This window comes from Tursiops truncatus, chromosome 3, assembly GCF_011762595.2.
Source record: "Tursiops truncatus isolate mTurTru1 chromosome 3, mTurTru1.mat.Y, whole genome shotgun sequence".
Lineage (NCBI taxonomy): Eukaryota > Metazoa > Chordata > Mammalia > Artiodactyla > Delphinidae > Tursiops > Tursiops truncatus.
The window spans coordinates 162,110,752-162,131,141 of NC_047036.1; the positions used below are offsets into that span (position 1 = coordinate 162,110,752).

A 20,390-nucleotide genomic window follows, 5' to 3' on the forward strand; every position below is an offset into this window, starting at 1 on the left:
CTCCCTCCTTTTCTCCTTTCGTCCCTTCTTTCTTTCTTTTAACATGGCTACTACAAAGTTTAATAAATAAATAAATTAATTATTTTGGCCGCACCACTCGGCTTGCGGGATCTTAGTTCCCCAACCAGGGATCGAATCCGTGCCCCCTGCAGTGGAAGCATGGAGTCCTAACCGCTGGACCGCCAGGGAACTCCCCTAGAAAGTTTAACATTACATAGGCGGCCTGTGTCACATTTCTTTTGGACAGCGCCGGCCTAAAGAATCATCTGACTCCCCCAGATTTCCATCAGAGGAATCCGTTGACTCCTCAAATATGGGGGCCCCCTGGCTCCTCTGTGGGAATTTGGGATGCAGGAAATGTTGCTAACCTATCGTGTACTTGCCAGGCATCGTATGCATATTATCTCATTTAATTCTCCCAGCAGCCCTGTGGGGGCAGGAACTATGTCTCTACCCATTTTCCAGATGAAGCAACTGAGGCCAGAGAGGTGGAGTCACTGTCCAGAGTCACCCAACGGAGCCTCTGGGGATTGAGCCCAGGAGGCCGGCTCACGTGTGAGATTGGAGCTCATACCTTGGACGACGGTGTGATTGAGGGGGCGTGGGCAGGCCGGGGGGATGTCCACCGTGGTGTGGTCGGGTTTCCTGGCAGTCTTAGCTGAGGTGGTCTGGGTGCTGCTGGGGTTGGTGACGATAAGGCTGTTCTCGGGGGTCTTGGGGGGGCCGGGGTTGGACGGGTTCCCCGGGTTGTTGGGTGTCCGGCGGCTGGAAGCGTTCTGGGGGTTGGCGGCCGTGGCAGGTGGGGCAGGCGCGGGGCTGGGGTCGGTGCTGTTCGCCATCTTGGCCGGGCTCTGGGGCAGGCCGGCGTGGCCGAGGCTGTCGTGGGGACTGGCTGACTCCGCGGTGGCTAGCTTGTTGTTCTTCATGTTGTCAATATCCTCGGCCAGGGGTGGGTCTTGGCGGCCCAGGTCCTGCTGGATCGGTCGGGTGGTGGACAGGTTGGGGCCCGACACGGGGACCCCGGAGCCCTGGTTCTCTCTGTGGCAGGCAGGCCAATGAAAAAGAACCCATAAGTGAGTTAGAACATAGAGGGGATGTCTCCAGATCCTGCCTAAGATTCCACCATTCGAGGTACAAGTTGGCGGTCGAGGGGCCGTGTCCTGAAAACTCTCCGGTGCCTGGTCTGTTCTTGTTACGGATCAAGACCCCGTGGCAGTGTAAGTGCCCACCCTCCCAGGTTTCAGTGTGGTGCTTCTCCTGCCAGGAGGGCTGCTTCCTAAGAGATGAGGCTACTCCTTCATGGAGAAATCAGAAAGGAAAAGAACTTTCTGCCAGAGCCCGCATGTCTCCAACCCAAACCTCCCTGACCCTGCCTATGTGTCTCCCATTAGCTCTGAGGCAGGACAGGGACACACAGTGTTTCCAGGAGTGGCTAACGCAGACACGGGGACACCATCTCTTTAGGGGTGGAATTGCCTCATGGATTTATCTTTTTGTTTTGTTTTTTGGCCACGCCACGTGGCTTGTGGGATCTTAGTTCCCTGACCAGGGATTGAACCCCAGCCCTCGGCAGTGAAAGCGTGGAGTCCTAACCACTGGACCGCCAGGGAACTCCCTGCCTCATGGTTTTAAATGCTTGTAGTAAGTATGCCCCTTCCCAATATTCCAGTTAGGGAAAGCAGGTCATATACGTACATTAACATAAAAATAACAATAGAAATAATAACAGCAGACATTTCAGTAACACACTTGCCTTGTAATAACCCCTTCGTCCTTAGCCCTAAGAGGGATAATTACTAGCACCGTTTTACAGATGAGAAAACTGAAGCTCAGAGAGGTTAAGTCTCTTGCCAAGGCTACGCAGCCAGTAAATGAACAAGGTAATTTCTCACAGGGATACAAGTGTGGTGGGCAAAGCATTCCAGGCAGGGGGAACAGCCAGTGCAAAGGCCATGAGGTGGGGATGAGCTTGTTGAGTTTCAGGTGGCTGGTATGGCTGAAGGTGGAGAGTGGGAAAGATGAGGTGGGTAGGGGTTTGGTGCCTCAGTGACTCAAATAATTACCACCATGCAGATGGACATGAGGAGAAAAGAGTCTGAGTGCTCAATGCATTTGGAGGAGAGGAAAAAGTTAAAGGTCCTTGCTTAGCTTTTCCGACCTCAATGCCCACTGAAACATCAGCTCCGCAAGGCAAGGGGTTTATTTTTGTCTGTCTTGTTCACAGCTGTGATTTCAGTGCCCAGAACAGGGCCTGGCACATGGTAAATGCCTGGTCACTTCTTTTTTTTTTTTTTTTTTTTTTTTGCGGTATGCGGGCCTCTCACTGCTGTGGCCTCTCCCTTTGTGGAGCACAGACTCCGGACATGCAGGCTCAGCGGCCATGGCTCACGGGCCCAGCCGCTCCGCGGCACGTGGGATCCTCCCGGACCGGGGTACGAACCCGCGTCCCCTGCATCGGCAGGCGGACTCTCAACCACTGCGCCACCAGGGAAGCCCACCTGGTCACTTCTTGTCAAATGATAAATGAGTGTCCCCATTTTTCAGATAAGGACACTGAGGCCCAGGAGAAGTCCCACAGGCCTAGACTTGCCATCAACCCCTGCCTTCTCCCATCCGCACACTCACCGCCAGCTTGTCAGAGACCCCCAGGAGCCCTGGCTCTGGTGAGGGTGGCTACAGGCCCTGCTCACTCTGTCTTCGGCTGGTCCCAGCTCTGCCTGCCTGGGCATGGATCTGTGTGGCCCTGACGCCCAGTTTATTCTGTTTGCCTTCAGACACCCCTTCTGGACCCTCGATCTTCAGATAAGAGGCTCCATTCTTCCCCCGTCCCTGGGCACTGGCCCTGGTAAAGTCTGTTTCCCGGAAACACCAGGACATCTGTAGTTTATAATCTCAATGACTCCTCTCTCCAGAGGGTTCTGCAGTCCAAGACTTACCCCTCTGGTTCTTCTTAAAGGCACCCCCCAATTCTGTACCCCATACCCTCCACACCTCCTCATAAGAGCTCACACATACCGAGTACTTGCTGTGTGCCAGCCTTGACACGTCAGCTCATCTAATCCTTAGAATAACCACAGGGGGTGGGTAGTACTGTTATTCCATTTTTATAGATGAGCAAAACCAAGGCCCAGAAACATGAAGGGCCTTGCCCAAGGCCACACAGTCAGTTGATGGCAGAGGCAGCTTGGACCCAGACCACATGGCTCCAGCACCCATACTACCCCCCACCTGACGCTGCAGCTCTCTTACTAAGCAGTTGGAGATCTCCCAGGAGGCTCAGCCCCCAGCTGCTGGGTGCAGGGAACCCTTGGCACTCACTGTAACCTCCAATAGTGTGAGCCAGCCTCTCTTCTATTTTAACTCATTAACTTCTGGGACAATCTTATGAGGCCTGAATTGTTACTGCTCCCATTACACAGAGGAGGAAACTGAGGCCCGGAGAGGGTGAGTTAGGCATACTAGAAAATGGTTTAGTGGGACTTTCCTGGGGGTGCAGTGGATAAGACCCCACACTCCCAATGCAGGGGGCCTGGGTTCAATTCCTGGTCAGGGAACTAGATCCCACACGCATGCCGCAACTAAGAGTTTGCATGCCATAAATAAGGAACCCGTGAGCCACAACTAAGGAGCCCACCTGCCGCAACTAAGGAGCCCATGTGCCACAACTAAGGAGCCTCCCTGCTGCAACCAAATAAATAAATAAAAATTAAAAAAAGAAAATGGCTTTTTCAGGCTGTTGCCATCACACACTCACTCAAGAGACCAGAAGTGAGCAAAAGACAGCCCTCAGCTTGTATCCATTCATCGAACACCCAGGAGATTAGGTACAATTGCAGGAACCAAAGCCTCCGGACAGCATAGACTTGCTTCCTGAGGCCCAATCTGTAACCCTAAATCTACCTAACACTTAAAAATTTAAAATAAGCTGGCCTCTGTAAATCAACTATATTTCAAATAAAAAATAATAATAATTAAAAAAAAAGAGAAAAAGCTGGCCTCCCCTGGAGGCCCTTCCACTGGCTAAGTCACCAGTACCCTCTTTCTTGTTTTATTTTTGCATTTTAACTTGCAAAAGTCCATGGTGTTTTTAGCAAGCAGAAGAGAGATGAGGTAATTTATTTTCAGGCTTGCGTCCCTGAGGCCGCAGAGGGAGAAGGGCAGGTTCAGGCAAATGCCTCACTTCTCAGTCATGTGAGCAGGTCCTAGATTGACAGACTGACCTGGGTTTGAGTCTCACCAATGCCACTTACTAGCTGTGGGATCCTCTGTAGCTTGATTAACCTCCCCAAGCCTCAGTTTCCTCATCTTTATTTATTTATTTTTTAAATCTTAGTAGAGTTTGTTCAATTTAAAAAAAAAATATTTATTTGTTTGGTTGCACCAGGTCTTAGTTGCAGCAGGCAGGCTCACTTAGTTGCAGCTCGCAGTCTCCTTAGCTGTGGCATGTGAACTCTTAGTTGTAGCATGCATGTGGGCATCTAGCTCCCTGACCAGGGATTGAACCCAGGCCCCCTGCATTGGGAATGTGGAGTCTTATCCACTGCGCCACCAGGGAAGTCCCAGTTTCCTCATCTTTGAATTGGGGATAATAGTAGTAGAACCTTCTCTATAACATAGAGACTAAAGTGAAGATCCTGGAACTTATTTGCTATGTGACCACCGGTGATTTACTCAGCCTGTTTCTCAGCCATAACATGGGGATGATAACCTCGCTGAGTTCCTGTGAAGAATAAATGTGTGAATGAGCTGAGAGCTAGAGCATTGCTCGCAGGCCTGGAAACCTAATGGAATTTGCTCTGTTGGATTTAGAACTTGCTGGGGACGTTTTATTCCTTCCAATTTCCCCCTTTTGGAATAGGAATGTCTATTTTTGTGCTTGTCCCACCTTTGTGTTTTGGAAGCAGATAATTTGTTTTCTAGTTTTCAGGTCCACAGATGGAAGAAAATTTTGCCCCCACATGGATCATACCTAGAGTCTTACCGGTACTGGAGTGAGATGATGAGATTTGGAATTTTTGAGCTGATGATGGGGTAAGACTTCTGGGGATGCTGAGATGGGGTGAATATATTTTGCTCATGTACCTCAGATGAAAACCTGGCTGGGAATATTTTCTCATCATTTTGTCTATTCTTTTAAGTAGAGCTCTACCAAAAAGCAGGCTCAGCGAAGTTATCATTTCAAAGAGAATCTGAATCTTTGGGTCACCATCTAGAGAGACTGTACTAAATAACACAGCAGTTGAGATCACGGCGTACGTTTTGTTAGAGGGACAGTCTCACACGTGGACCGAGAGCCCCTTGTTCGGATGGAAAGGGGATCTGAGGGTCTCTGCTTTGTCTTGCTTTTGTTTCTTCTGCTGGCTCTGTTTGCAGCGGAGTTTTAACAAGCTCAGCCTGCAGAGGCCTAGCGTCCATCTCCAGGAAGTTTTATTTCCAAGTGTCTCCAAGGAGAACTCAAAAGCGGCAGAAAACTTTGAAGTCAGGCCCCCTTCCCCCTTCCCTCTTGGGGATCTGCCATCATCTGCCCGGAATAGGCAGTTGATTGCGTAATGCCTGTCCTGCACTGCATCCCTCTGCCAGCTAATCACTTCAGCATCCCTCTGCCAAGGGCTACGGCCATCTTGCCTGGGGCATGCTCAGGTCCCTCAATTCAGAGGATGCTGCTTGTGTCCCCACTATCCTTAGGACCTGCACATATTAACTCATGTAATCCCCACAACAATCACCATCTGAGGTGCTATTAGGATCAGGCCCATTTTACAGATGAGGAAGGTGATGGCCAGGGAGGCAAAGGCACTTGCCCGTTGTTATCCAGCTGGGAAAGGGCTGCGTTGGACTCTGGCCCTAGAGATCTTAAGCTACAGCACCACTCAGTGAAGAAAATGGGGCAATGGATGAGTTGGTGTGCATGGAATGGAGGTGCTGAGACTGGCTAAGGCAAATTGGGGGTGCTGTAAGAATCAGGGTATTAAAGGATGAAGCCTCTCCTCTCCACCCCTTGCTGGATAAACTGTGAGGCTCAGAAGTCCAGTATCTCTCTGATTGATCCTTTTGGGGAGTAGGTTGTCTTGGTGATGGGAGCAGGTGGAACTAGTATGCAAATAGCTGAGATATTAATTCTAGGGTGGTGCAGGCCCTGCAGATCTCCTCAGTCAAACCTAGCAGGAGGCACTGCCCAGCTATCAGGGAGTGGTGGATGCCCTGCAATCCCTAGGTTTTTACTGGGAGTCAGAGAAAGCTCCATCCTCACTTTGGTGCCCCTGGGGTGACACTGGGCTCAGCCACCTGGTGTGGGAGATCAGGGGTTAGCGACTGTTTAACGATACAAAACAGAGTGTGCTCCACCCCCTTTTTCCTGGGGTGAGCCAGTGAAAGCTTCGGGGGTGGGGGACACGTAAACCTAGGAAAACTGAAGCGGAAGAGATTAAGGCAGAAATGGTGGGGGAAGACAGGGGAAATAGAAAGAAAACAATTATATTTAGTATCAATGGTCTGGAGAATCAAAACACAGAGTGTGTCTAGGGAGAGGCCTAAGGAAGGACAAGAGGAGAAATGTGCGAGGCAGGCCTGTTAAGGGCCACTGCCTTTGTCATAATACAGAACTGAAATGTCTTTTTAGTATGTTATGTTCTTTTTTTTTTTTTTTTTTTTGCGTTACGCGGGCCTCTCACTGTTGTGGCCTCTCCCGTTGCGGAGCACAGGCTCCGGACGTGCAGGCTCAGCGGCCATGGCTCACGGGCCCAGCCGCTCCACGGCACGTGGGATCCTCCCGGACCGGGGCACGAACCCGTGTCCCCTGCATCGGCAGGTGGACTCTCAACCACCGAGCCACCAGGGAAGCCCTGACACATCTATTAATAAAGGAGTGATCAGTACCCTCCTCGTGCAGATTTGGGGGTGGAAGTGGGGGAGGTCCTTTGTTCCTCTGGAGAGGAGGGGGAGCAGGGGCCACCTGTGGAATTCAGGAAAGCTGGGTTCTTATCACACTACTGCTATCAGCTGGCTGGCTGCCCTTGGGGAAATCCCTTTCCCTCTCTGGGCCTCAGTTTCCCCATCTGTAAAAAGAAGGAGTCTGAATGGATAATCCAAAGGCTATGGATCTAAAGTTTTGTTTTCTAGTCTATGATGAAAGTGTCTTAATAGTAATAGTGAAAATAATAATAGTAATAACTAAAACTTATCGAATGCCTGTTACTACTGCTACTGTGAAAAATAGTTAACATTTACTGAGTACTGAATGATAATAATATTCATACTAATAATAGCTAATACTGCATACTTATTATAAGTCAGGCACCCTTTAAAGCATTTTGCATGTATTAACTCATTTGAACCTTATACCTACCCTAGGAGGCAGGTAACATTCTTATTCCCACTTTACAGTTGGAGAAACGGAGGCCCAGAGAGAGGAAGTGACAGGCTGCAAGTCACACAGCTGGGAAGTGATGGGGCAGCAGTGTGACCTCTGGCTCCAGAATCCTTGCCCTTCACTACCAGGCTGAGCTGCCTTTCTGTCCCTGTCATCCTTCCTCCTTCAATGATAGGAGTAGATATAATACAAGGATGATAACAACAGTAACATTAGTAGTATTAAAATAATAGCACCAGGAGACTTGCCTGGTGGTCCAGTGGTTAGGATTCCTCACTTCCACTGAGAGGGGTTGGATCCCTGGTCGGGGAACTAAGATCCAGCATGCCACGTGGCATGGCCCCCCCCCAAAAAATAGCACCAGTGATCCACTGGTTCTTAATTATGGGAGTCCTGTGCTAAACACTTCATTCCACATAAAATCCCTTCAGTGGCCTCCCATTTCCCTGGGAGGGCTCCAGGCTCTGCTGACCTATTACACTCCCTTCAATTTCTTTGTCTGCCCCTCTCTCCTCACCCTCCAAATGGCAAACTGGCCGCCTTCTGTTCTGGCCTTTACACATGACTGTTCTTTGCCTAGAACACTATTCCCTTCTCAGAAACAATGATTTTCAGGGGGCTGTTGTGGAGCTATGTGGAGACCTAACGCCATAATAATTGGGGGCATTGTGGGCACTTAGGAAATGGGAGGCAGGTATATAAGTATCTTACCATGTGCAGGGCAGTCCCACCGAGGAAGAATTATCCTTTCTCCTTCATGACTCTCTAATGTCCCTCACACAGGTGAAAACTCTGCTTGTAATGATCTGAGTCTTTTGTTTCGACCTAACTCTGCTTCATGTATCAGCATAAAGTATTTTTTGCATGTTTTAAATATACATCACATCTTCCCAGAATGCAAGTACTGGACAAATTAAAGGAAGAGCAGACTCTATTCCGTACGGAACTTCACCATTTTGGAACATCTCACCACTGATGGTAACTCCCTCGTGTTATTCGAGTAGCTTGCATCCTGAGTCAGCTGGCATCTGTACCTGTCTCATTCATTGTGATTTTGTGTATAGGTGTCTGCATCAGAATTGCTTCACTCTGTCTTCTAGGGTCTCCTTACTCAAAGTGTGGTCCCTGGACCATCACTGGCTCCTTAGAAATGCAGAACCTCAGGCTGCACCTGAGACCTACTGAATTAGAATCTGTATTTTCACAAGATCCCTGGGGATTCGTGCACCCATTCAATTTTGAGAAGTGCTAGCTTAGTGCATATGGCATGTAACAGAAGCATTTAAACACATCATTAAAAATTAATATGGGGCTTCCCTGGTGGTGCAGTGGTTAAGAATCCGCCTGCCAATGCAGGGGACACGAGTTCGAGCCCTGGTCCAGGAAGATCCCACATGCCACGGAGCAACTAAGCCCGTGCGCCACAACTACTGAGCCTGTGCTCTCGTGCCCGCGAGCCACAACTACTGAGCCCGTGTGCCACAACTACTGAAGCCTGCGTGCCTACAGCCCATGCTCTGCAACAAGAGAAGCCACCACAATGAGAAGCCCAAGGATGGCAATGAAGAGCAGCCCCCGCTCGCTGCAACTAGAGAAAGCCCGCACACAGCAACGAAGACCCAATGCAGCCAAAAAAAAAAAAAAAAAAAAAAAACTTAAAAAAAAGTTTAAAAAAAAAATAAAATAAAATAACTTAAAAAAAAGACCCAATGCAGCCAAAAATTAAAAAAAAATTAATATGGTGCTGAAGTATGTAAATGTAATCATTATGTTGTACACCTTACACGTATACCGTGCTGCCCGTCGATTATACCTCAATAAAAGTGGAAGAAAAAAAAGAATACCTAATGCCAAAAAAAGAAAACACAAAAAACTTACAAGAGGGTTTTTTTAAAAAAAGAAAAAAAAAATCAAAAGGATGCCCTAGTGGCGGGTGATATATAATAAAAGAAGAATAAGAGATCAACTATACTCCAATAAAAATTTAAAAAAAAGAAGAAGACTAAGAGGACGTTAATTAATGAAAGAACGCACGTAAGTTGTTTGGGCTCCTAAATGTACAATCACCGTAGGATTTTCTAAGGAGTGTTACAAAATATTGTTATGAAGAACAGGGTGTCATTTCTGACTGGGTGAGGTGCTGGCCTGGAAGATGCGGCCCAAAGCCTTGAACGCTGCTCTTCATTCAGTTCTGAGGGCCCAGAGTGGCTTTTCAAAACCCCCAGGAATAGCATCAGGTGAAAAATGATTGACTCGATGAGAGCTAAAAAGGGTCTAAATTTCCCAAGCACTTACTATGTGTCAGCTGCTCTTTCAGGCCCTTTGCATATATTACATCATTTAATTCGAGCAATGACCAAATTAGACCCCACTATCTCCATTTTACAGATTGTGAAAACTGAGGCCCAGAGACATGAGGTCCCTGCCGAAGGCCACACAGCAAGCACATGGAAGAGCTGTATAATTCTGGGGGAAAGTTCTTGTAGAGTTTCCCTGAGACGTACAAGGGCTTGATAGTTTGCAGCTTCTGGCGCCAGATGACCTGGGTTCAAGGCCACTTATTAGATGTGTTACCTTGGGCAAGTCAGCTCCAACTCTTAGCTTCCCCATCTGTGAAACGGGGCCATGACAATGAGGGGGCTGTCAAGAAGCTGAAATAAGTGGCTCAGGAGGGTACCAGGTATCCAGCAGGTGCCACTTTGCCTCATCTTATCATTTCTACTATTGTCATCGCTTCCACTTACTTCCTCCTCCGGTGCCTGCGTTCCTTGTCCTCCCTGCGTGCGTCCCCGTCGTAGGCGGGCGGAGGGCCAAGCCGGTGCCGCCTCCTCCGCTCGCCGCCGTCTGGGCCCTCGCCTTCGCCGCCCCGGGCCGGCCGGCTGCCCTCACGGTGCCGGGACCTCCGATCGGCCTTGTCCTCTGGGCCCTCGTCGCCCGGCCTGCGGTGCGCCCGGTGCCTGCGGGGCTCCCCGTCGGCCCCAGTGCGCGGGGACCCGCTGCGGCTTTCCCGGCTGCACCCCTGCCGGTGGGCGTGCCTCCGGTGCGGGTCGCAGACTTTGCCCCGCTCCGCCTCGCCCTCCCAGAACCCCGGCTGCTCCAGGCCGCCCTCCCGGGCGTGGTGGTCCGACTCGCGGCCGTAAGGCCCCTCCCGGCTCAGCTCGGCCTCCTGGCTGCCCGCCCAGGGCCTCCGGGTGTCCAGGCCCACGGAGCCGCAGGGGTCCCGGGCCCGGTCGTGGTAGCGGGCCTGTTTTCTCAGGAAGTCCTCTGCTCGCTGCTGCCCGAGGCGCTGGTCCACCGTGGGCTCGGCCGCCCGGCTCTTATTGGTGTTGTTGTTGCGGTTCTCCTGGGGATCGACCACCAGCGGCCGGTCCAGGTGGGTCTTCATGTCGGGCCGTAGGTGCCGGGCGTAGGAGGCTTTCCAGCGCTCGTCCGGGTCCATCTCGTTGTACAGCGCCTCCCGGCTGGCCAGCAGGTTCTGCTTCCGCATCTCGCTTGTCCGCTGCTCCCACACGGACTTGGCGGGCTTCTGGTTCTTCTGTTGTTCCTTCCTGCAACGGAAGGGCGCAGGGGTTAGGGCACTACTGGGCATTGTGGCCTGCATGGACCTCTCGGGCTAACAGGCATCTCAGCCCAGCCGGCCATCTCGGTCCAGTGGGTATCTCCACCCTGGTGGGTGTCTTGCCCCAGGTGGGCATTTCTGCCCAGGTGCGTACCTTGGCCCAGATGGGCATCTTGACCAAAGTGGGCATCTCTGTCAAGGTGGGTATCATGGCCTGGCTGGGTATCCCTGCCTAACTAGGTGTTTCAACCTGTGTGGAAAACTCAACCTGGCCGGATGTCTCGTCCTTACAGGCGTCTTGGCCCAGATGGGCGTCTTGTTCCAGTAAGGTATCCTGGCCTGGCTGGGCATTTCGGTCTAATGGGGGTCTCAGCCCAGGTGTATGTCCCCACTGACCTCTCTATTCCTCTTCAAATTTTAGCACATGGCCTCTGGGGGCTGTCCTGATGTTCAAAATATTTTAACTTCTGAGACAGCCAATCATAGTGGACACTGATCTGGAGCAGGTTCTGGAAGCCCCGACATGGGCGCTTGGGAGCTTGGGACAGTGCCTGTCTATCCACTGGTGCAAAACACCAGTGGGGTCATGGCTGGGAGTGCTGGCTGGGCTGAAGCCCTGCCTGGAGCACACAGATGTTTCCAGGGGTTCTATGTGTATTGATAGTTTTATACAGACCATCAACTTCTATAGGCTTGCCTGTCTGAGCATGTACCTTCCTGGGCTCCCCTTCCACAGCCATCTCCTTGCACTTTGAGAAAGAAAGCCCCCTCCCCATTGTCCCATTATGCACCCCCCCGCAGTATGCAAAATCCCAGGACTACCCAGCAAAGGTGCAATTCAGAATATCTGTGTTAACGAATCTTTAATCAAGACACCTTAACTCTTACCACCTTAACACCTCTGATCCACCAGCAAATTCTGTCCACTCTGCCTTCATGATCTGTCTAGAATTCAGCTACATCCATGACTTGTTCAGTCACCACCCTGATCCAGCCCCCACTATCTCTTTTGCAGGGAACAATGCAGTCTTCTCCCCTGATAGCATCCAAAGGGTACCTGTGACCACCTGAGTCCCTATCCCTCCTCTGTTCAAGAACCCTCCATGTCTCCCACCTGGCTCAGAGCAAAATTCTAAGTCCTGCCTACAGCCCACAAGGCCCTGCATGATCTGCTCATCACCTCTCTGCCCTCACCTCCCCCCACTCGCCCCCCTCACTCACTCTACTTCAGCCACACTGGCCTCCTTCACGTTCCCTAAACACACCAGGCATCTTCCTGCCTTAGGGCCTTTGTACATGCTGATCCCATTGCCAGCGATGCTCTTCACTCAGACCCTCACAGAGCTCCTCCCTCACCTTCCTCGGGCTTTGTCACCTTCTCAGTGAGACCTTCCCTGACAACTTTACTTAAAATCGTAACTCTCACCACCCCTAGCCCTTCCTATAAACCTCAACCTCTTGTTAACGCTGTATTCCCATCAGCTAGAACAGTGCCTGGCACATAGTACCTGCTTAATTAATTATTTCTTGAGTGAAAGTGGGTGGGAGGGCAGAAGCACCTCTTCCTAAAGCTCAGCCCAGTCAGGGACTGCTCCCTGCCCCCAAATTCTTGACTGGGAGGGTGCAGAGGTTGAGGACCCCAGAGAGCATACCGGTGTTAGGGGCACTTACACAGCTATGGACATGTTGGCTGCAGACAGAGGACTCACTTCTGCCACCTCCTTGGCTTTCTGGAGGGCGAGTTTCTGGTTGGCTGCCTCTTCTTCTTCTTGTTCATCCTACAAGTCACATGTGATCCCTGTTCACAAAACAGGAACTGGGCCTTGGGGCCTCACCTCTGACCCTATTGTTAACTAGGGGCAACATTTCAGATATTTACAAACAGGTGTGGCCTGGGTGTCAACCAAACAGAGCCGAGGCCCAGTGATTGGAAAGGATGCCTGTCAGTTAAGTATACTGCTATCCCCTTTATGTACAGGCTCAATATCTAGCTCATTATTAACCCTATTTTAACACACAGTCAGAAGAAAAGGAGAAAGACTCCTTTCCCTTCCCACAATGGAAATTTTTCTGTACCCTGTCTCAATGAGCTGGAAATTAATGCAAAGATTTTCCTCTCACTCTACTTCCTGGGCCATTTAAGCTCTCTGAACCAAGACTTTTAAAGAACACTGACAAGCCCCCACGTGCAGAAAAATCTGGCATCCCACAGCCCATCCCATGCACTGCCAACAGCCTCCAGAAGGGGAATCAGGAGAGGAACTTATATTATCAGCCAGTTAGGTTCGGAGAGGAGGAGGATGGGGGAAGATGTTTTAAAAATACACACAGAAAAAGACGTTTTGGGGCTTTAAATCCTTCTTCAGCCTTCATGCAGGGCCTCATTCGTAAAACAGAAAAGCCAACAAAGAAAAAGCAAAGAAAAAGCAACAAGAAAGAAATGGCCAGAGATGAACCCGCCAGTAAAAAAGGTCATGCGGTGGCAGGGCACCTCTCCCACCGTGCTGAGATGTCTGGGGCAAGAAGCAACCTTACCACCTCAGTAATGGTCAGATCAGGACACTGTCTGTCAGTGACAACACAGGGGTGGGACCCTGCTGGCCACCCTGCTCTCCCAAGGCCTCCCCTCCTCCTGGCATCACACCCAGCATTTCTCAGAGATGAGTCCCTGGACCACCTGCCTAAGAAACACTACAAATGCAGATTCCCAGGTCTCCTGAAGAACCTGGGCTGGGCCCTGGAATCTGCATTTTCAATAAGCTCCCAGTTGAGTCTGAAACACGCTCAAGTTTAACCAACGTTGCATGTGGTTAGAAGCACAAGTTCTGGACCCATCTGGATTCAAATCTCAGCTCTTTCACTTTCTGCTTACCTTGGACGAGTCTCTTAACTTCTCTGTGCCTCACAGTCTTCATCTAAAATTTCAACTCTCCTCGACTTTCCCCATTTCGTTTTTCTCTTTAGTACTTATCACCATCTGACAAGTTTCTTTCTCATCTATCTCTCCCCCTAGAATATCAACGAGGGCAGGGATTTGTCTATTTTGTTCCCTGCCATGTCCCTGCCTCCTAGACCCCGTTCACAGTAGATTCTCAGTAAAGGCTTTTCCTTTTTAATTTCAATTTTAATTGATTCGTTTATTTTTGGCCACACCGTGGCTTGTGGGATCTTAGTTCCATGACCAGGGACCGAACCCAGGGCCCTGGCAGTGGGAGTGCCGAGTCCTAACCACTGGACCACCAGGGAATTCCCAAATGCTTTTCAATGAATGACAAAATCTGTAAAAGGGGGATCAGAGAATTTGCCTGCTAGGTTTTCTGTGAGGGTTAAATATATATATATATAAAATAGATAAACAATAAGGTCCTACTGTATAGCACAGGGAACTATAGTCAATATCTTGTAATAAATTATAATGGAAAAAATATGAAAAAGAATTATATATATGTATAACTGAATCACTTTGCTGTACACCAGAAACTAATACAAGATTATAAATCAACTATACGTCAATAAAAAAATTAAAAAAAACCCCAACCACGTCAGGGGCTTAGTGGGGTCCCTGCCACATATTAAATGCCTGAGAAATGCTTGTGGAATAAATGAAGGAAAGAATGAGGGTCTGGAAGACACGTCACAGGAGATGAGCTTTCTCCTTCCCCTTCTCCCACCCTCCTGAGGTATCTCCTCCCCCATGATGGCCCTTGAGGATGGGGTCTTGGAACCTGGATGAGATCATGGCTGGAACAGCCCCTGAAGCACTGACGCCAGCCAGCTCCGTGGTGGTCAGGACTGTGGCTGTGTGCTTGGGGTGGCAGAGACTTCCGTTTCCCCCAGTCGGAACTGGGCCCAGGAAAGTCTCTCTCCCTCCTGCCAAGGCTGGCAGATGGAGGGTTGGCAAAGTCTGCTAGGTTCAGTTCAGTTCCCTGAACATGGCCTGAACACCTCGTGGCACTGGGGATGGGGCTGTGAAGCTGAGGCAGGTCCCAGGCCTGGACCTCCTAGACTGAATGATTCTGCACACATTCTTTTAATGTGATGAGGCTGCTGGCGAAAGGCTTAGGTCAGACGACCGCTAGCTCCTAAGATGCCTTTGTTAAGTTGCAAAAAGGTGCCCAGCTTCCTTCGTGCAGTGCACAACCTGTACAACCGTTCCCAGCTGCTCTGCGTGTGGGCTATCCCAGGGGTGTGAGCTGTGTTACTGAAAGCAATATTGCCCCCTCTGTGACTGGCTGAGGTGGACCTGAGTCCCAGGGAGTTGAAGGCTGCCCTACGGGGCATCTGGCATCAGGTTTTGTCCAGATAATCCAATATCACTGACCATGGATGAAAACTGGACTTCTCCTCCCATGGATGGTTCTCACCACCCATCCCCCCAATTCCCTTCTGATCTCATTTCCCGTACTCTTCTCTCTTTCTGTTCTTTGAGGGGTCACACCTCTGCTCTTTCAGTTCCTAGATATGTGGTAAGGTCACAACCCTCCGGGCCCCAGTTTTCCCATCTGTGAAAGGAGCATAGCAGTGACTCCCTATCTCTTATGCTTTCTGGTGTCTGGCATACAAGAGGGGCAATCACATTTTCCTTGGTTGTTGTTATTTTTATTTTTATCATTACCTGCTCAGCGGGGGCTCAAATGAAAGCCGGCAGGGCGTGTGGGTAGACAACTTAGGTTCTGGAACTTGCCAAGTCTGCGTTCGAATCCTAGCCTTCCCTTTACCAGCTCTGCAAAATGCGGGCTCTAGGTCCAGGTGCCTGCTCATGCCAAGTGACTTACAAAGGCTCCCTCTATCGAGCACTTCCTGTGTGTCAAGAACTGTACTGAGCCCCTGGCATGCATAGCATGATGCTCTAAACGGTAGCAGATATTATCCTCCCATCAGAGGCCAGGGATTTTGCCTTTCTGAGCCTCAGTTCCCCCTTCCGCAAAACGGAGATAACAGCAATGCCTGGAACCATGAGCACATATAATTCTTTACTGCTACCACTCAGCAATGAAGTCCAGCCAACTCCCAAGCTCACAGGGACACACACTGAACCTCAGGACCTTGTCTGGGTTATTCTCCATCTGTCCCCTCCTTTCGGGTTTAGTGCCTGCTATCCTAGAGGCTGCCGCATTCCTTGGAAGTCCCTTGACACTGCCCACTCCTTACAAATGGGCACTCTGGTGGAGTTTGCCTTCTGTTTCCTGTAGAAACCCTGCTGCCTGAGCCCCCCTCCTTTGCTGTAGAATCCACTTTATTATGGACCGTCTATTTTGGGGGTGGGGGAGGAGGCACTTTCTCCCTGGTACAGTGCATCCAGGGCGTAAGCTCTGACCCTAGCCCCTACCCCCACCTGGCACGGTCCTGATCTGCCATGAGCAGGTGGTAACTTTGCCACAGCAACATTCTCCCACCAACTCCACCTTGGTGAGCTCCTGGGCGTTGGCCAAATTATCCACTGCGATGGCCAAGAACACGTTCAGGAGGGTGTCTGCAAACGTCGGAGTCAGGGAAAGCATCGCCACTTGGACCTTGATATCTGGGACTCCTGAATTCCTCCCCTTGTGCCCCCCAATCTGCTCTCCCTGAGGCCCGGGCACGTCCCCATTTCCCCACACAGAGGATACAGTTCCCAAAGAGCGTCAGCACGATGAAGTAGATGGAGAACACCATGCCGCCCTGCACACCCCCCTGAGACTTGATGCCGTCGTACATGACCTCATTCCAGTCTTCGCCCGTCAGGATCTGAAAGGGGAGGGAGAAACACACAGCCAACCCCCTCTCAACCTTGGGCCCCTCGGAGATGCAGCTGTGGAGCCGGAACCTGCCGTGTGGGCCCCTCCTTGGCCCTTGTCTCTGGGTGGGGAGGGTCTCATCTGTTTGCAAGAGGAAAGGGCTGTCCCTGCATTGAGGGGCTCTCAGCCTGTTCTAGGAAAAAGTGACCCTGCAGGAGTCACAATCTTTCTGTAACTCCATCTTCCCTGATGTGATAAGGGGATTTTGCTATAGGCTGAGTTGTACTCCCTAAATTCATATGTTGAAGCTCTAAACCCTTGTGTGATGGTATTTGGAGATGGGAGGGAATTAGAATTAGACGAAGACATGACAGTGGGGCCTCATGAGGGGATTAGTGCCTTTATAAGAAAAGACACCAGAGAACTTGGTCTCTCTCTCTCTCTCCCTGCCATGTGAGAGAGAAGTGAGAAGGTGGCCGTCTGCAAGCCAGGAAGAGAGTCCTCACCAGGAACCAACCCTGCATGCACCCCGATTGTGGACCTCCAGCCTCCAGAACTGTGAGAAATAAATTTCTCTTGCCATATATTCACTGGTACTTCTGGACTGCTGTGTCTGGGGGTGGTGATGGTGGTGGTACTGGTGACCAGAGGAAGCCTCAGGTAAAGGGACACAGGTGTTGGCAAACAGAAGTTGTGCAGATGCATATGGGAAGGGCTATGTATGTAGCATCCACACAATTGTTAAAAAATATCCAACTTCCCTCCTTTGTATTATTTCCATGAGGATAAAGTAAATGTGAAAGAACTCCCAAAACATTAATCTGTTAATGCAGGGTTTTTTAGCCTTGGTACTACTGACATTTGGGACTTCCTCCCGTCCTGTGCACTGTAGGGTGTTGACCGGCATCCTTGGCCTCTACCCATTAGATGCCAGTAACATGCCCCCACACCCCCAGCTGTGACAACCCAAAATGTTTTCAGGTACTACTAGGTGACCTTGGGGGACAGACTCCCTCTTGGGCAAGAACCCTTGTGCTGAAGATATATAGATGGTGATTACTATTAATAATCATTTATGTGAGGGCTCAGAACTTTATGGATGGCTTCCCTTTCCAAGCCCCTGTCTAGGGGTCTCATTTAGAAATTACCTCTCCCCCAGGAGAAGAGAGGAGTGAAGTCACATTTTCCATAAACTCTCTGTCCCCTAAAGAGACAGAACCCACATGGAAAGACTCTGGAAGTCCCAGCTAGGCCAGTTCCAAACCTCAGGGTATGTGCCTACATGGGTACAGAAATTGGTTTGGGGAGACCACCCAGGGTCAATCTGTTTGCCTTGGAATATGGGATCGGGGTGTCTTCCAATCTGGGGGAGGATGGTGTATTATCCATGTCTATTACTTTCTATGTTCTGATGCTTTGACATATGTGGGAGGCCTTGTTGACCCTGGAGGGAGTCAGGACGAGCTAATTCTTAGAGATAGTAACCACCTTGCCTGTGAATGTGCTTTTCAAACCACCTTGCCAATTCAGAGCCCACACTCCCAACCACCTCCACTACTGGGCTCTTACAATCAGGGCCAACCTTCTCCTGTCAGAATCAGCCCAGGGTCAGGTACCAGACAACTCAGGACAGCTCCAGGGCCTGATGAAATGATTTAAACTAGCCAATCCTAAGCCTGCTTAACGTGCCTTGCCCATTTCTTCCTGTGGAAACCACAATAAAGGCTCCTGCCCACGTTCCCCGCTCCCTCTGCCTCCTGACGAACTCTGGTGCTTCCCTGTATGTCCCTGCATTCATGGGGCTGGCTGAAGGTTGTACCTGAAATACCGTCATTATTGCTGCTGGAAAGGTGTCGAAGTTGGTAGGAGGAGTCCCTTCATCAAAATTAAACCTGCAGAGAGGACACAGACATTTCATGTTGGTCCCACCTCAGGTGTCCTGAGGGCTTGGCTCAGTACCTTGTATCCAGGGCAGTATCTCTGTCCCCTAAAAGGACACCCTGCGTGGTACCCCGGGCCCCGCCCATCTGGGTGAGTGCACTGGGCATCCAGGCCACGAGGAGGGAAGACTGTGTGATGCAGGTGGGCCTGGGTCTCTGGAGGCACTGAGCAAGGTGCCTGGGGCTGGGAGGCCCTGGGCTGGACCCCAGGGAAGCAGACGTCGGAGAATCCGCTGAGCACTCACTGTCCACCAAAGAGTTGCATTCCCAGAAGGGCAAAGACGACGATGAACAGGAAAAGGAGGAACAACAGGCTGATGATGGATTTCATGGAGTTGAGAAGAGAGACGACCAGGTTCCTGAGAGATGCCCAGTACCTGCCAACAGAGGCCAGGGTTTGGGGGGGGGGTGGGGGTCAGGTTGGGCCAGGGCGGCAGCAGCTAAGCCCACCTTCCCAACATGGTGGAGGTGGCCCCACCCTGGCCCCCACCCCCATTCCCATCGGGATGCCAGGGAACCCCAAAGACTTACTTTGTGACTTTGAAAATACGCAATAACCTGAGGGCTCGTAACACACTGATTCCAAAGGATGTGCCGGGTTTTATGACGGCCCAGATGACCTCAAAGATGCTTCCGATGATGACCTAGAACAGAGGACCCCGTCTTATGTCCAGGCTCCTTGCAAACGTGCCCTGGGTCTGAACCTTGCAGGAACCTGATCCAACTCCCACCCTCAAACAGAATCAGGGTGAGGGTCTCAGACCCCTCTCATCCCTTCTCTTTTTTAACTTATTAAGAGCCGATGAGCACAAAGAATTCATGACACACATAATTACAAAGCGAATGCCCACGAAACCACCACCTATGTCGAGAAATAAGACATGTCAGCAGCCTGAAAGCCTCCAGGGACCCCTAGACATTAGCCACCTCCTTGAATTTTATGCTAACCGTTTCCTTTAACCATTTGCATTTAAAAAATTGAGGCGGAATTCACATAACATAAAATTAACCAGAAAGGTTAACTCCAAATAGGGCACAATGCAGTGGCCTTTGGTACATTCACCATGTTGTATAACCATCACCCCCCCTCTAGTTCCGAAACATTTCCATCACCCCCCAAGAAGACCCCGGACCCATTAGCAGCCACTTCCCATCCCCCTCTTCCCAGCCCCTGGCAACCACTAATCTACTTCCTGTCACTGGAGATTTGCCTGTTCTGGACATTTCCTATAAATGGAATTATGTAATATGTGACCTTTTATTTTATGTCTGGCTTCTTTCGCTTATCATCGTGTTTTCGAGGTCTCTGCCTTTTGAAAGCACTCAAGGATCCTCCGTAATCCGTATAGCTTAGTTTCACCCATCTGAACTTTCACGAGCAGAATCATGCCGTATGGACTGGTTTTGTCAGTGCCTTGCTTCCTTCCGTGCAGTATTATGTAGCTGATGGGTGTGGCTGTTTTTGCTTGCCTCTCATTGGTGCAGAGAATTTCATGATGTGGCTAGGCCACAACTGTATCCACTCTATTGCAAAGGAATATTTGGGTCGTTTGGTCTGGGACTAGCGAGGCTGCTCAGGACATTCTTGTATGTGTCTCCTGGGCATCTGTGTGAGTTTCTCTAGGGTGAATCCCTAGTCGTGGAATCGCCAGGTCAATCCTACTTTCCAAAAAGGGTCCACAAATTTCCCCTCCCACTAGCAGTGGTCGAGGAGGGCTCTAGGGGCTCTGTATCCTTGCTGAAGCTGGGATTGTCCTTTCATTCCTTTTGCATTCAGCAGAGTCTCTCATATCCAGGGGTGATCC

The 20,390-nt window shown here is 50.4% G+C and overlaps 1 protein-coding gene across 7 annotated transcripts in view; it reads right to left on the reverse strand.

Moving 5' to 3' along the window:
* CACNA1A (calcium voltage-gated channel subunit alpha1 A) overlaps window positions 1-20,390 on the reverse strand; it is a 322,020-nt gene that overhangs the window by 68,413 nt on the left and 233,217 nt on the right. For all 7 annotated transcript variants that reach the window (XM_073803167.1, XM_073803170.1, XM_073803169.1 and 4 more), the window contains 8 exons: window positions 19,117-19,229; window positions 18,831-18,962; window positions 18,465-18,537; window positions 16,538-16,655; window positions 16,334-16,401; window positions 12,600-12,706; window positions 10,114-10,917; window positions 575-1,038 (listed from right to left, as the gene is read on the reverse strand). In XM_073803167.1, the coding sequence (XP_073659268.1) occupies window positions 575-1,038; window positions 10,114-10,917; window positions 12,600-12,706; window positions 16,334-16,401; window positions 16,538-16,655; window positions 18,465-18,537; window positions 18,831-18,962; window positions 19,117-19,229 (1,879 nt within the window). The remainder of the gene's footprint in view (window positions 1-574; window positions 1,039-10,113; window positions 10,918-12,599; window positions 12,707-16,333; window positions 16,402-16,537; window positions 16,656-18,464; window positions 18,538-18,830; window positions 18,963-19,116; window positions 19,230-20,390) is intronic.